The sequence below is a fragment of the Plectrocnemia conspersa genome, unplaced genomic scaffold (genome assembly GCF_051122295.1).
Source record: "Plectrocnemia conspersa isolate PC_06_02 unplaced genomic scaffold, ASM5112229v1 ptg000005l, whole genome shotgun sequence".
Classification (NCBI taxonomy): Eukaryota; Metazoa; Arthropoda; class Insecta; order Trichoptera; family Polycentropodidae; genus Plectrocnemia; species Plectrocnemia conspersa.
In genome coordinates, this window is record NW_028277169.1 from 24,998,567 (window position 1) to 25,015,117 (window position 16,551).

The 16,551-nt window shown below is 26.8% G+C and overlaps 2 protein-coding genes across 5 annotated transcripts in view; both read left to right on the forward strand.

The window, feature by feature from the left end:
- Nucleotides 1-391: 391 nt before the first annotated feature.
- Nucleotides 392-5,946, forward strand: LOC148235284 (uncharacterized). Its single transcript, XM_088186766.1, has 3 exons — nucleotides 392-1,837; nucleotides 1,904-2,348; nucleotides 5,280-5,946. The coding sequence occupies exons 1-3, from the start codon at nucleotides 1,683-1,685 to the stop codon at nucleotides 5,535-5,537; spliced, it is 858 nt and encodes a 285-aa protein (XP_088042892.1). The 5' UTR covers nucleotides 392-1,682; the 3' UTR covers nucleotides 5,538-5,946.
- Nucleotides 5,947-7,902: 1,956 nt separating this feature from the next.
- Nucleotides 7,903-16,551, forward strand: part of LOC148235285 (uncharacterized) — an 86,054-nt gene continuing 77,405 nt past the window's right edge. For all 4 annotated transcript variants that reach the window (XM_088186767.1, XM_088186769.1, XM_088186768.1 and 1 more), the window contains exons 1-2: nucleotides 7,903-8,054; nucleotides 12,237-12,494. In XM_088186767.1, the coding sequence (XP_088042893.1) occupies nucleotides 12,378-12,494 (117 nt within the window). In that variant the 5' untranslated portion in view covers nucleotides 7,903-8,054; nucleotides 12,237-12,377. The remainder of the gene's footprint in view (nucleotides 8,055-12,236; nucleotides 12,495-16,551) is intronic.

Below are 16,551 nucleotides of genomic sequence, written 5' to 3' on the forward strand. Positions count from 1 at the left end.
TTTAGACGTGTGTAACGGCAGATTTTGAGATACTGTAATACCTACATATCGGTTTAATAAATACCGGATACGCATAAATGCTCTATTGTTTGTTACGTCAATGAAACTCCAATTCTTAGTTAATTTGTAGGACAAAAATGATTTTTTTAGTAACAAATTTTGACGCAATTAAAATGGTTAGTCCCGAAGGTTAAATTATATTATTAATAAAAATATATATAATACTGAAAATAATCATATTTCTGATTTTTTATATCGCGCAAAAAAATCAACATTAAATTGAAAAAAACTGTTCGAATCATACCTTTTTTTTTAATAATTATATATTTAATTTAAAGTTACTTTAAAAGTGTTCTATATAACCTTTTTATCATAATGAAAATAATTTAATATATTTTTACTGCTTAAAATTAAAATTTTAATTGTATAAATTGATTAATTAATTAACTTTCTTATTTAAAAAAAATTATATTGCTCAAATTAACTGGACAATAAGTAGTTAATATAACATAATATTATTGCTATGAAATATTATATATGGCGATTATTATAATACTAAGAAATTATATATAAATTTACCATAAAATCATCAGTTTCATGCACCCTAAATCAATCAATATATTAGTTTAACAACCATCTGAAAAATAACAGCAACTATCGGATAAATCAAAACCAAAAAGATCTAAAAGCATACCGCACGTATTACAAAATACTGTAAGTGCCTACAAAATACTGTAAAAGTATCCGTTGCGATTTATTAAAATTTTTACGGCCTTTAAGATAAGTGGCTATCTGTTTAAAATCCAGCATAACTATGTAAAAGTATATTTAAATTAGCCGGAAGGTGTTAACGAATCTTAGCACACTCTCAATATTCGTAATAAGTTGTGGCAGAAAACAGTGGGCGAGCACTAAGCCTTTCTCAGGCAGACCATGTGTATAAAAATTAATACACAGCTCCGAAATCAATAATTTTTGTTTGGGATTCGCTCCTGACAACAAATCCACAATTTCATCCTGAACTCGACAATAAGTAGTTTCACGGAACAGACTGATACGATCCTTAGAAACCCAAGAAAAGCAGCCACTACGATATAATAGATATTATTTATGGTTATGGCACAAGTTGCAATACCTCCACACTGTTGTGATTTAAAAATTAGGTACCACACAAGCATTTTTTTTAAATGTATTGATATTTTTCCATAGTTTGCTCTGTAACTCACAAACAGCAGTCTCGTTGAATATTAAATTATTAAAAAAATATTGTTTCACACCTCTGAAATCACAGAAACCATTAACAATTATGTACATTAGAGTCGTTGCGCGAAACGGGAGTTGTTTGCACTGAGCGCGTTTGTGCCATACAGACAGCCACCTAAACTATGATTAGTTGACTGATGTTTGTCCATCTCATCATCCAGATCAGCCCGGCGACTTGCACCTGACCACATCTGAGAGTCACCATTGTCGTCAGTGCTCTTCCAAGTCGAAAACGAACACGACGAACAGTCAACATCCAACGACCATAACACAACCACCGAAAAAATGATAATCACCCGTGCCGAATACGATTCGATTTATAAATCACATACATAAAGAGGATCGTTAAAATTAAGTGAGAAGTGAAGGTGACAGAGTGACATTGACAGTGCTATTTACTTAAGAACAAAATAACCATAATGATTCGCACTAAGCTATTCAATATAACACTGTGTGTTTTATTAATATTTTTAACGAGCAAAGCGAAATGCGCTCCTCAATATGCAGCAACGACACAATCGCCAAATCTATTGACTACCATAAAATATTATAGCAATGTAACGCCTAAAACCAGGTAAATATTTATTATTATAATATATATTGCATTATAAAAAAATATAATATTATAATATCATTTTAGAATGGAACACGATTATCAAGATTATTATGAAGAATATCCTCCGAAAAAGAAAGATCCTTCCATACCAACTTTAACTGGCCATATTACTCCATCTGAGTTATTAATGACTTTAGCTAAAACTGTTCTAGACATTGTACGAAAAGTCAATGCTATAAGATCTCAAAAAAATGTTGATAATTCAACTGTAGCTACACAAACTAACACAACCTCTAACGTCACTAAATCTGAAAATGCAAGAGGGATGGATCATGATATTTATTATTCGGATGTAGCATCACATGATCATGATCATTATCATCACCATGAAGAACCACCACCTCCTCCACCTCCACCGACAACCACAACCACAGAAGCTCCCATGAAGCCAAGATACAGCGATCCATGGGCAGGGTATTATGATTTCATCATCAACGAAGGCTCTTTTAAGTTCTGGAGTGGTTTTCAGGTAAATATTTAATATCATGTACAGTTATTGAATGGCATAACGGATCGAGTGTGTTTTGTGAATAGGTTCTTCAACCGTTAAAAACTATTAGCGATCGTGTAACACCAATTTGATGACGTATTTTTTTTGTTTTATTTTGCACTCGTGCGAAGGTTGTGCAATCTTTTGCCTTTAATCGGATCGAGGTTGTCATTTCTTTGATTTTGTGTGGATACGCGTGGTTAGGTTCAATGCGGGATGTACGTGAGGTATTAGTGCGTTAAGTTATTTTGTCCTAGTTTAAAAAAGTCGTGTTAAAAACGAGCAAATTTCAATTCATGTGTGAGGTTATGTAATTCAGTTTATAATATATGTATAAATATAACCAAGTATAGATTTTATCTAAAACACTTTTAAGAATTAATTTGCAAATAAGAATTAGTACTAATATTTTTTGATCAAATTCCGTTGATGGTAGCTCTTTAATTGTTGATGGATTTCGATATTTGCATTCATATTACTTTTTCTTAAGAACTACATTTTGTATAGGATTGCCTTATAAAGATGCTTTTTTACTTTTTTTCTTAAAAATATCAATAAACCAGAGATGAAAAAGAAGCGTTAAATCTTATATTTTGTACTATAAATATAATATATTATAATTATAAATAAAAATATTTTTTTAAGAATTTATTATTAAAATAAATATTTATTACTATCTAAGTATCAGGATTTGAAAGTTAAGAGTGTGTGAAATTTATCGTATCTTTGTGGCAAAAAATTGTGCATTGGTAATAAAAATGTTAAAATATTTTACGATTATTAAATTTTAATTGAAAAACAAAATAACGTCATACAACATAGTTTTCAGGAGTAAACGTAAATTAAAGTTTTTTTAGTTTGTTAAAAAATAAAAATATGATATATATAATTTTTATTTCAGTCCTTAATTAATTAAGCAAAATCAATATATCTATAATTTATATCTATAATATTTAAAAAATCTTAATCTTAGCTAATTGTAACAATGAAGAAAATCGTTTCTGTTTTGTTAATTAATAAGTATTTTTTTCTTTAAGAAAAAACATATAATTTCAATATTTTTTTATCAGAATATTTCTTACTACTATTTATTGTCTAAAAAATCTAATCAGCAATTAGCAATCTGATTTAATTGAAATTTATTTAAAAGTATAAAAAAATACACAATTTTAGCATTTAAAAAAATTAACGTAGTTTGCTTTTAACTTATATATATGATTTTTAATATGAAATATATTAAAAACATCTCTGAAACAAACTATAAATTATTTATTATTTATAAAGATAATAATTTATATTTTTTAACTTTTATTGCATTATTTAAAAATATGCAATAAAAGTTCAAAAATACTCAATTATTATTTCGCATTTTATAAGTCATTCATTTACAGTTATTACTTAGTTTGTCATCATGAAACAAAATTCCCTGAAGTATTGATTCTGAGAAATATATTTTTATATCAATATTACTAATTATTTATGTAATAATTTCTCTAAATCAGATTATAAATTAGTAATGAAACATGTTTTGAAAAAAAAGCAAATTTATCAATAATAAATAACCATACAATATACGACAAATAATACGTTAAATATATTTTATAAAATTGCAATTTAACTGTGTTACAACAGATATGTCAAATTTATTGCAGTTTAATTAAAGAATTATTTTTAATCCATATATCTCATAATATTATTAAAAAATGTACGAAATGTACATATGTGGCTTTTCTGGTCATATTTCTTATTTTATCTTCTATGTTCTTATAACGGATCAAGTTTACTAGTAAGATAAACTTAATTAAAGATAATTAGTTGTGAATTACACTAATAAAAAAGTTTTTTGCACAAAGTGCGATTTTAGAAGCGCAATCGCTAAATGCAAAATGGTCGCTGGTTAGCCTAGTTAACATTATAAAATAGAGAAAATATTTTAATATATTATTTGCGAAAAAAATAATTAACTTTACTGAAAGCATGAAAAAAATAATATGCGACAAAACAACCGTTGTTGTTAATAACGTACGAATTATATTTTATAAATTAAATAAAAAATATAAAAAATTATTTTATATTTATCTATACATTTATTTATATATAGTCAAAAATTACTAAACATTGACAACTCTAAAAATTAATATATAATAATCATCGACTTCGTTTGGATTTCAATAGACTTCAACGAACGTCAAGCGCGCAACCTTTAACGCGAATCCGCATTGTTAGGCCTCTTTTGAAAACTGTTAGTGTTCAGAGGTCAAGTTTTAATTTGCGACCTCACTAATTACGTGTATACATAGCATATAAAACGCGGTCATCGAACTCCTTTCATGCGAATCTTTTACCTCAGAGACGGTCGATATTTTAACAATGCCCTCAATACATACTGAAAGAAAACGTAATAAAAGAGATCCTCGATAAGGATATATACCACATAATGTGCGTAATATTACGTTCCGAAGCTGGAGCATACAATAATCGTTAAATTTTACGATTAACCCTCGAAATGCGCCATGCAACGCTAATGGTTATGTCTTTACGTGACTCTTCGTGTTTTATCAATTCAGGGCTTGTTCGCGAATTATTATAACACACATGTAGATTGTAATATAATATATTAAACATAATTTTATTGTTGATCTCTTTGAGAATATTAGAATAGAATTGATAGATTAAAATAGTCAATACAATATAAAATATTAAATTAATAATATGTAGTATTTATTATGACCCTTGCTTGATTTTATGAATTCTTTAATATTACGCGTTATGCAATCTTGACGCGCTTCATCGCCGTTCCTATCGTTATAAAATTAACATAAATTTTAATAACTATTCAATGAGTTTATTGCACTTTATATTTATGTTAAAATGTTTTTATTTTTATTAATTAAAATATTAATATTTCAGCTCTTTACTGCTGCATTGTTGCTCTATTCAGCTCTTTCTGCTATTTACTTCGCGAAGTTCAATCCGATCCAGCCCGATTACGATACGACCTACGACGATTATTTCTTCGGAAGATCTCTGGATGGAAGCGCTCCGGAGCCGTCTCCATCGTCTGCATCTCCAGATCCTGGATGGATAAACAGCATAACCGGAATGGGCGCTCAAGCGTATCAGAAGATAATGGACACGTTGTATTCGCCTCAGAATAAGTATACGTAATGATGATAATTTACCGTTAGTTACATTTATTTATGTGTATAAATAAATGTTACGCATTTTAGTTGATTTGTAGTGCCAAAAATTATTACATACCAAATATGACATTAGATTGAGTACAAGTTTTTGTCAAAAATCGTACAAAAATGCCAAAAATGCAATGAAAATTTGATACGAAAAAATAGATGTCATTATTAGTTTTGTATTTCCTAAATTCGGTAAAAAGGAATAGATTTTTATATTTGTTGCATTTTAATGTAGATATCATAGAGTGAATGGTTAAATGGTTAAAAAAAAGTGTTGCTATCAACATATGTTTGTGACACTTGAATCGTTAACCTCACAAGATCTTTTATATTGGTATATTTTTTTTTTCAATATGTAATATTAAAAATATTTATATCAAATAAAACAATTTTATATTTTTATAACATGTTTGTTTATTAAGGCTTTTCCTTTTTATAAAAAAAAGTAGAAAAGCTTTTTTAAACTTACATTAGCTTTATATTCGTAATTATTTAATAAATAAATATTTTTTAACAATGTGAATATTTACAGTATTCTTCGTTTCCTGCAAATAAAATATAATATATTGTAAAAATAAAGAAAATTTCAGCAAATGATTAAAACTATTATTTTTTGCATGTAAATATATTTATTGTAAAACTAATTTCATAGTTTTATGTAACACGTATTTTATAAAATATACAAATAGTTGTTTTTAATAAAATTAAAAATATAATATTTTACGAATTATTAAAAACAATGTAAATAGTAAAAATATACATAATATTTTATTTTAACTATTTATAGTATTTTAATTTTATATATTCTATTTAATATATAATGATTAAGTGATTTTAAATAGTCTAAATTACTGATAAAATATTGTAATATATTTGTATTATTAAATATTGATAACATTTTTATTTTAAAAACACTATAACTAGAATTATTGTATTATTTGATTACAACCAAGTACATATATTAAAAAATACAAGTATAAAAATAAAAAAAACCTTCCTTGGATAAAATAATATTTATTTATAATCAAATGATTTTTAATTTCTATACATAAAAAAATATTTTGTAAGATCAGTATATTTTATATTTTAATAAGATATTTTGAACTATGTAATATTTTTTACCTGCGTATTATTTTAAATTAAAAAGCTATAATTGAGACTGTATTATTGTCGTCTTTTCAGGCTTTCAATTGGGTAAAAGTATATTTGCTATTGTATAAATATTGATTTGCTTGCTATGTTATATATTTTTGAAGCACTGTATTTGAGAATGAGTAGCATTTTAGATCTAATATTAAATTTATGTATTACTTAAACCAGCTTATCTGCCAAATGAGTTCAAGGAGAACGGGCCCCAGGAATTTATCATTTATCCCCCCTCCCTTGTCTATCGGGTTCATGAAAAATTCATCAATTGAACCACCAATAATACATAGATGTATATCGGTGACGTTGACAGGTCTTAAACTAAAGATTGCAGGCATACTTCACTTTCAATAATGGGATTAATAGGCAGGTGTCAATGTGTAAAAAGATTTTTTGTTTATTTTGGAACACCAACGTGAGAAAACCTTTTTATATATTGAGTCATAAGCGTTGGCGTATTAACAGAGCTTTAAAATACCTGCCATAAATTAGAGAGAGAATAAAAATTATAAATGACAACACGTGCATGATGAAAATTAATTTGTCCTCCCCCCCTCTCCCACCCTCCCCTCTCTCGGTAGTCCTGATCATAGTGAAATTTGTTGGCCAAGTAAAATAGTTTTACTTCGATTTAAATAAATGTAATTTTCTCAAAATTTATAGTAATTTGTTTAAGCAGTAATTAAAACTAATCTTTATTATTAAATCAAATTATTATAAAAATGAAATTTCAATATTTTATTTATATGATTTTTATTATTCTAAATGTTCAAACATAATTTTTTTAAATAATTATAAAATGGGTTACGAAGCACTAAATGGCATAAAATACTAATTTCGATTTTTTTGATACTGAAGAGCGCGAGTGCTATATAAAATATTTCAACAAATTTATGAATACCATTATTATTCGCTATTATAAAAAAATAAAAACTAGAATCTTATCTATCTATTTGATAATTTCACATATTTTTTACTGTAGCGTTTGTCAGTTCTATTTAAAGCTATTTTTAACCACAAAGAACATATGATTTCTGTTGAATGCAGGTAGGGTTTATTTTTCTAAAACATTTTTTTCGAAGCCCATCGGCATCATTTCGGGTTAACGAGCCCACCGCGTAATCGGCGAGGGTTCAAACCCAAGAACAAAACAAGTCTCGAAGCATTGTTCGAGCACCGAAGACGAAGACGAGCTCATTCGCGCTGAGCGCCGCCTCAGGAGCGGACGTCGTGTCTAAGTGCTGTCGTTTTACGACCATCGAGTGTCGGTTTATAATAATAATTCATAATAAAATCATAAATAAAATTGTAGTGGACTTCCGTTACCAGGCGTCTAAAAATTCTATCGGTTAGTGTGATTTATTTTATATTTTTCACTCATCAATTGTAGTGTGTGTTATGTGTGTCGTCGTTTACGAGATGCATTAAGATCGCGATGAAGTTTAAATGAGAATTAATGAGGACGTGTCTCTGGAGTTAAATGATTAAATTAAATCGTAATACGTCCCGTATTGAGTTGTTGTATATAATGATAACATTAAAACAATCATTATTGTCATACGATACAACATAAAATATTAGTGAACTTCAGACTACTTTTAAATGCACCATTTTTAATTATATGTTGCTTTATACATTATTTTTTTATTATTTAAAATATTTATATTATAAGATAGATGCAGTAGTAAAAATAATATTAGGACAATCATATTTTTTTAATTTAAAATATGAGGTTTAGTGGAATAGATATATCAATTGTATTAATGTAATATAAATAAAGTTGGGTTTGTAGATAAAAATAAAATTGCCAATTTTACTCAGCGTTATACGAACTATAGTCATAGAATCAGTTATAGTGCATCTACGTGTCATATTTTGCAGTAAAAAATTGACTGAAACAAAAAAATATTTATAGTGCTTTTATGTAAAGATACTATTTTAATACATATGCTCTAACAATATTAAAAATATAGAAAAGCAAATAATTATAAGTGTATATTAAAAAAATGTCACTTGAAGTAACTGAAAAAATGTAAAAATAACTCATTAATGAACAAATAACAGGACATTAGGATTAAGTATTTATATTATATTTTTAAGGTAAAATATTTTCGTCATAAATATACATTTAATATATTTGACAATACATTTTAATGTACCTTTTTTAATATAAAAAAAGATGTAAATGATTATTTTGCACAAAAATATTTTACGATTAAAATCACGTGTAGTCAAAGTATGTATCAATTATACAATATTATTGAAATAACTGTAAAAAAATTATTCAGTTTCGTTAGTTTTTATAGCAAAAAAAGTAATTTGTTTCTTGACAGCAATTACATTTTTTTATACAGTTAATAAAAAAGGCAATTCATGAATATCTAATTAAATATAAACGTTAAAATTGTATTTCTATATAATTTGTCACCATTAAGGAATAATAAAAGTAAAATGGAAATTTAATTTATGTTTAACAGAAGCACTTTATGTTATCAATGACTGATAACGTAACTTCTTCTATTACGTAATTTGTGTCTAAATGTTATAAATACAAAAGCGAAATTGACCTTATTTATATATTTACGTAATAATATGTTTATGCGAGTTTAGCGAGATTTTAATTTATTAATAAATTATTATATAAAATCAAACGTTTCTAATATATTTTTTTGCTAACGTTTTATTTATTCTGATCGATCAACACCCATTTTCTGACCATTAAAAATTGTAACACTTTACAGTAACAGTTTTTACGGTAAACTTTTCCAGTTTATTTCAATTTGTATATACAAATTTTCATTATACACATTATAATAAAAAGCGCGAAATCGATACGCGTACATAAATTACCATTATTTATAAACAAAAAAAACATTCTCTCAGTCAGTTACGTAAAAGATCTCAGTCACGGTCACTGTCGTGTGTTTTGTGTCTTCCTATTCCGAACTAAAAAAAAACATAACAATGGCCTCCGAAAACCCAAAGCATTATCTACAATTATTTTTACACGCTTAAAAAATCGAGTGATTTTATCTCATTAAGCCATTCCTTTGAACGGTTTACTGTATAATTGCGGATTTGAGGAAACGAACCGACATTTATATTCATTAAATTAACAGCAAAAAAGTGTATAATACACAACGGTTATAGTTGAATAATATGTATTAATGAATAATGCACTTTGTATTCTTCTTCATGTTGTATAATGTAATTATACATTACTGTATTTATAGTCGTTTTGTATATGTGCTTAAAACGCTAAATATGCAATTAAATCATTAGAAATTTCTTTCTATGTACTTAAATATCCACAATTCTATATTCACTGCAATAAAGGTAAAATTAAGGCGAGCGGGTCAGTGGAACAAGGTGACATTGACATTGGCACAAAGTTGTACCATTAAGGTATTTGTGTTGTGAAACAGCTGAGAACATCGGTTTGTTTCGAATAAATATGCAAAAATATGTAATTTTATCTATACTGCTATTTAAACCGTGTAAGAAAATTACAATAAAATATTTTAAGGAAAATGTACATTTGTAGTTTATTTTTATATGAATATATTTCTTAAAGGCGTTAATATAAAATTAGACATTTAATAACAAGCACATATTTAATAGAAATATTTGTTTTAATATATGTTAATAAGACATATGCTTATCCTTGTTTAATAATGTATACAGAGCATTAATTTAATACTTTAACATTTTAAAGGAAGCTTTCTGTAATAGTCAATAATCATAAATGGTCAGTAACTTAGCATACACGGTCAGTACTTTTTTTTTAAATTGCCAAGAAAGTTCAAATTTCTACTTTGTTTAAATATAAATATTTAGTAAATATACTACTACTTTAGATTAAAAACATAACATTTAATATGAAGTACAGATTATTTAAATGTTATACTGATTCATTACAACCAAGTTAACACAATCAATACCCACAAAAATATTATTATAAACAATAAAACACATTAGGTTTAAATTTTCTCGTAAAACTGTTGTCAAATCAGGTTGGATTGACTTGTTTTTTTTATTTTTATTATCGCATATACCTGCGGTTTCGTTTCAAGTTGGTTCTTATTTGTTATGGCTTCTTTATGGTCTCCAAAAAATAATTTTATATACTTATTTTATAAGTAATATTTTTTTCTTTGCACTTTTGATGAGTGTCAATTTTTTTCTTTAATTTAAACCTAATGTTTATTTTAATAAATCAGTAAGCTTAAAAAAATATAGAAAAACCTAATCTGTAATGATTGATTCAATTTTTACTTATATAATAATAACTAATTCAGATATCTCAGACGTAATGGAAATTAAAAAAATATCGTGCTTGTGCTATTGACTGTTTTATTTAATTAACTAAATTTATTATTATTAATGAACCAGAAGTAAATAAAAATCATTGACACAAAAATTACTTACATTTAAATGCTGATTTTTAACTATTTATAGAATAAATTGAACAGATAATAGTAATAAAAAAACATTAATTTATTAAGATAATAAAAAGAATAATGAAAAACTGATTAACAAACGAATATATTTTTTTTTAAATTAGCTTAAGACTAATATATTCGAATAAATGCAATACTGCGATGAAAAAAATGTGGCGCATTTAAAAGTAGACCATACAACTAAATGTATGTATTTTATACATAAATATTATGGCTAGAATCAATATAAGACATGTTACATTTGGTGAAATAAAAATAAAAAAAATTGTGTTTAAACTTATTTTTAAGCTTTAATATACTTAAAATCTGACTAAAATGGCTTTTATTTAAATTTATTATAATAAACTATTTTTATTTTATAAAATAAATTAAAAATACATTTAACATAAAAATTGTAACTTTTCTTTGGAAACCTCTACATTTTCATCTAAAAAAATGTAATAATAAAATAATAAGTCAAAAGCGTTATTAAAACATATATTAGGCGGTCGTAAAAAGATTGCGCCGATCCTGACTGCGCGCTTGTTGGCCGGTAAACTCGTTTATGGTTTTAACCGTCATACTTACAACTTAAAAAGTGTTATTACAATAACTAATTTATTAATAATTACTCTTATAAAGGTATATGCAAACATATTTTTTTTAATTTAAAAATATGTTTGCATATACCTATTTTTCTGCACATACATTTAATATATATTAATTAAGACGACACAATTATAATTAAAAAAAATAGTTTATGTAATAAAATGTAACGTATTTGATAGTAGCGTGTATAATAAAATTGTAATACCTAAATAATAATTAACTATTATTAAAATGTAACAAAATAACAATAATGCGTCATTGAATTTAGACATAAAATGTTCCGTTATATTGTTAAAGTTAGCACATAATTGTGTCAATAGAATAAATTAAGAACCACTTTCAAATAAACAATAAACGTATAAGGTGTTATTAGTATATAAATAAATTTAACAATAACCATAAATCATGGCAACACAATTATATTTTCAAAAATGTTGAGTTTATTATTTAATAATTCAGTTGTTTTATTGTTTGTTTTTCAGGTCGATCGGTTTGTGTGTTTGTGTGTAGCTCACTGTAATTTTCAGTGGCACTAATCGACCGTTGTGTGGTCAGTGACCAGAAACCGAATCAGTTATGGACCTAGTCGGATGACGGATCACTAGCCTGAGCCAGGGTCCAAAATGAAGACGATGGAGTCCATCTACGTTGGACAGAAGAAGTTCAGGCCGGCGTTGACCTCCAGCAGTTTCTACCAGCCACCGCTCCCGCATTCCAGAATGGCAACACTCAGACCTCAGGTTTTTATTTTCTTCATATTATTATATTTTAATTAAAAGTAAAAATAGGAATATGCTATTTTTTACTAATAGAGTGCTACGATATATTATTAAATATATTTTGGGATGGTTCAATATCACATAAAACATTTTTGAATGCTTCTTAAAAACATTTTAATCTAAAAATCTTAAAAATATTAAAAGGTAGAAACTACCTTACGTAGATAAAATGCTACATTTTTTTTGTGAAAAAGTATGTAGCATATTATATAAGTGACAAAGTTCTAGTCTCTCTCGTGAAATTAACAAATACTTAATATTGGTTACTATTTAAAATATAGTTTATAAAATATATGTAGTATATTTATAAAAAACAGCCATAACTTTAAACTCAACTATCGCAAGTAAATATTAAATTAGTAAGGATTAAAAAACATTTATATGTTAGGTTTTATTATGACTGAAATGACGTCTCTTATTCTAAACCGAAAATTCTAAAAAAACAGTCTCGAATCTATCCCAAATATTTTTTTTAAATATGTCATTTCAGTGAAACGAAATTGAAATACATTTTCACCAGTAGATATATATTTCTACTAGTGAAAATATAATTTAATTGATAGGCGCTAGTGATATTATATGCTGTTCTAAAATGTCACTCACAGAAATTTGCTATTCAAACCGAAACATAACGAATTAATCAACCCTAACTTGACCTAATGAAAGTTCTATAATTAATTACAGTTTTACAACTTTCATTAGGTCAAGTCTAAAATACAAACTTAGCCAACTCAACTCTCAGGAGGAAATAAGTGGAAGAGGAAGTATAGATTCGTTTATTGCTTTATAGTTTGTCTACATTTCGATATTACACTATTTTTTAAAAATATGCTAGCTATCCTTACCAATATTACTACGGACTTTTGATATGAAAGTTTTGGTCAAAATATATTTAAACCGAATTTTGGTCAATATGAGGGCGCAAAAACAATTATCACTTCTCAGAAGTCAAAAATTCACGGCAAAAGCAATAAAATCGTGTCGGCGACGTCGCAGTGGGAACGCTCGGTAACGAGCGTTCCCACTGCGACGGTGCCGGCACGATTTTATTGCTTTTGACGTGGATTTTTGACTTCTGAGAAGTGATAATTGTTTTTTGCGCTCTCATATTGGTCAAAATTCGGTTTATATGTACCATATTATATTTGTAATATTATTATAAAAGTCGTAGTGTGAGCGCCTGATTACCGAGCGTTTCCACTGTGACAACGACGGCACAATTTTATTGCTTTTGACGTGGATTTTTGACTTCTGAGAAGGGATAATTGTTTTTTTGCGCTCTCTTATTAGGAAAAAATTTGTTTAGATGTGTTTTATTCGATTCTCACTCGTAATATTGCTTTTGACGTGAATTTTTGACTTCCGAGAAGGAATAAATATTTTTTGCGCTCTCTTATTAGTCAAAATTTGGTTTAAAAGCGCTTCTCACTTATTGTAAGCCGTAATATTTCGATAAAAATTGATTTTAAAATAGTAAAAAATGTGCCGGAATGCCGTTCCACCGCGTTACATGACAAAAAAGATCTGGTTATAATAATCAATTTAATACATCAAAAATTTGAGCTTTTAAAATTAAAAAATGCATAGTGCATGGACCTTTTTTATTATTATTATTAAAGCTTGTAGTACTTTACTGACAATATATACTAAAATATATATTTAATTTAAATAATATATGTTAAAATATATTGTATGTAAAATTATCTTATCTAAATTAAGTTTTAATTTTAAGAGCACAATTCTCTTTAAAGAATAATACGAAAATGTATTTTTAATCTGATCTAACCTAATATTAATTGATCCCAAAAATAACTTTTACAACCACAATTTCTTTTATAAAAATATAAATACGAGTAACTTACCTTCATTTTAATTATTTTTTTAGCACAATTTTATTTATAAAAACATAATTCCGAATAGTGTATATACAATCATACTTACTTTTAACAATTAATTGATAACACAGTTTCTTTAAAAATATATCATGTTAAATAATCTAACTTTCAACTTCAATTTTATAAGCTCAATTTATTTCATTTAACATAAATAAAACTAACCTAACCTAACCTACCCAAATTTAATACCATTTTAAAATCATAAATACGAGAAATCTAATATTTAAATTAAATCACAATATTTGTTAAAATATAAATCCAAAATTATTTACCTTTACCTATATTTTAATTTGAAAACCTAATATTTATAGATTCAAAATGATATCATATTTATATTTATTAAATAAAAGTGATTTATTTTAACTTACAGTTTTTAATAACTGATATATTTAAATATTATTTTAATCATAAATAAATTTTATAGGCTATATAAATAAATTTATACTGAGCAAAAAACTAAAATAAACTATGAAACAGTTAGAGTTATGCGTGCACGCCATATGAGATAAAATTATTATATGTTATATATATAAATATATATATAAAAAAAACAATAGTCAAGTCAAATAGTTTACTGACTTCGTGCGGTAAAAGCCCATTGTTTGTGCGCTAAACGCGTTTGGGAATTTTCACGTAGAAATTACGTAACGCTTGTAATAATAACCACTCGTCATTTTTATTATCACATTATAATTATTACGCGTTAAACTATCTTAAAATTAATAAAAGTTTATTAGATTGTGCTTGTGACTTCTTTTAAATGTACGACTCGTCATACTGGTAGAACTAGTTTCTCGCGCAATAAAAATGTATATAGATAAAGAAAAATATAGAGTGCACTTTCATTGCTGCGTTATGTAATACGTCATATTCTTATCTATCTATAAATGGTCCCTAATATACAGGTTATTAAAAAATCTTTTCATATCAATACTTTGTTTTGCTTATTCAGTAAAACAAGGTATAAGAAAATATCCAATTTATACATACATATATGTCAGAAAGAATATATTTTAATGTTCAGTTAAATTTTATTTGATTATTTTTAGCTGCTAGATTGATTTATATATAGCATATATAATATATGTGATAAAAAGACATCGACGCGCGGAATCATGAAACCTGCGTCAGTAAAAAAGTATATTTTCAACATAATATTTCTAGGGATTTTTAGATGTGCTACTATACTGCATATAGCATTTTAATTAGTATGCAGTATATAAAGTGATATGCTAATTCATTCTTGTTAAAAAAACACAACAACAAAAGGAAGTGATTTTCGTACGAGAACCTCTTCATCTTGCCAAAACGTGCGCGAGAACCTTAAAATCGTTTAACGGATGTCAGTCATGGCAGCGGATGTCGTTAACCGTGTGTTTTTATAACCTTTTTTTCTTATAAAGCAGCATTTTTTGTACTTTCAATCCAAACGCGGATGTTCACACGTATTATTACAATCAAGATTTTCATATGATTTTTCATAACTTAAGTTCCGCATCGCAAGATTCGTGGAATAACTTTAAAATACTGGTCATTCGGAACGCGTCTATTAGGAACACTGATCTATTATTTAATTATACATTAAGCACTCAACACACATATAACGGAGTTTAAAGAAAAAAATACGACAAATAAACTGTTTATAGCGTAAAAGCAACTCGTGCGCGAAGTAAGCTTTTATGTACTTCTTTATAATTTGCTATTAAACAACTGTTAAGCTTTATAGCTCTGTGTCTGATATCTAGATTTACAACAATCGATTATCTCTAATATATAAAATAAACTTGATCATTTATGTCATGTTTTGATTTATTACATTAAATGTATGCCTAAAAAATCATCGACATATGTAACGCGCAATCTTACGATGTCAATCTCTCTTGTAGTTTTTGATGCATTATATGTCGAATGTCGCCGGAATTTCACTCACCGATTTTATTTACTGTCCAAAGATCTCATTTCGGTTACAAAAAAGGTAACGAATCGCCTCGGACACGTCGATTAAATCGAGTTCGATGTAAACCTGCTTTTTGACGAACGAACAGCGTAGCTTCTCGAAACGCGCACAGCGGGTGTTGTCGGCTTTATTACAGGCAATTACATCATCATTATTACGTATTACT

Coding starts and splice junctions, on each gene's coding strand:
- LOC148235284 (XM_088186766.1), top strand. CDS start 1,683: ATGATTCGCACTAAGCTATTCAATATAACACTGTGTGTTTTATTAATA. Junction 1,838..1,903: donor AATGTAACGCCTAAAACCAG/GTAAATATTTAT, acceptor ATATCATTTTAG/AATGGAACACGATTATCAAG. Junction 2,349..5,279: donor AGTTCTGGAGTGGTTTTCAG/GTAAATATTTAA, acceptor TTAATATTTCAG/CTCTTTACTGCTGCATTGTT.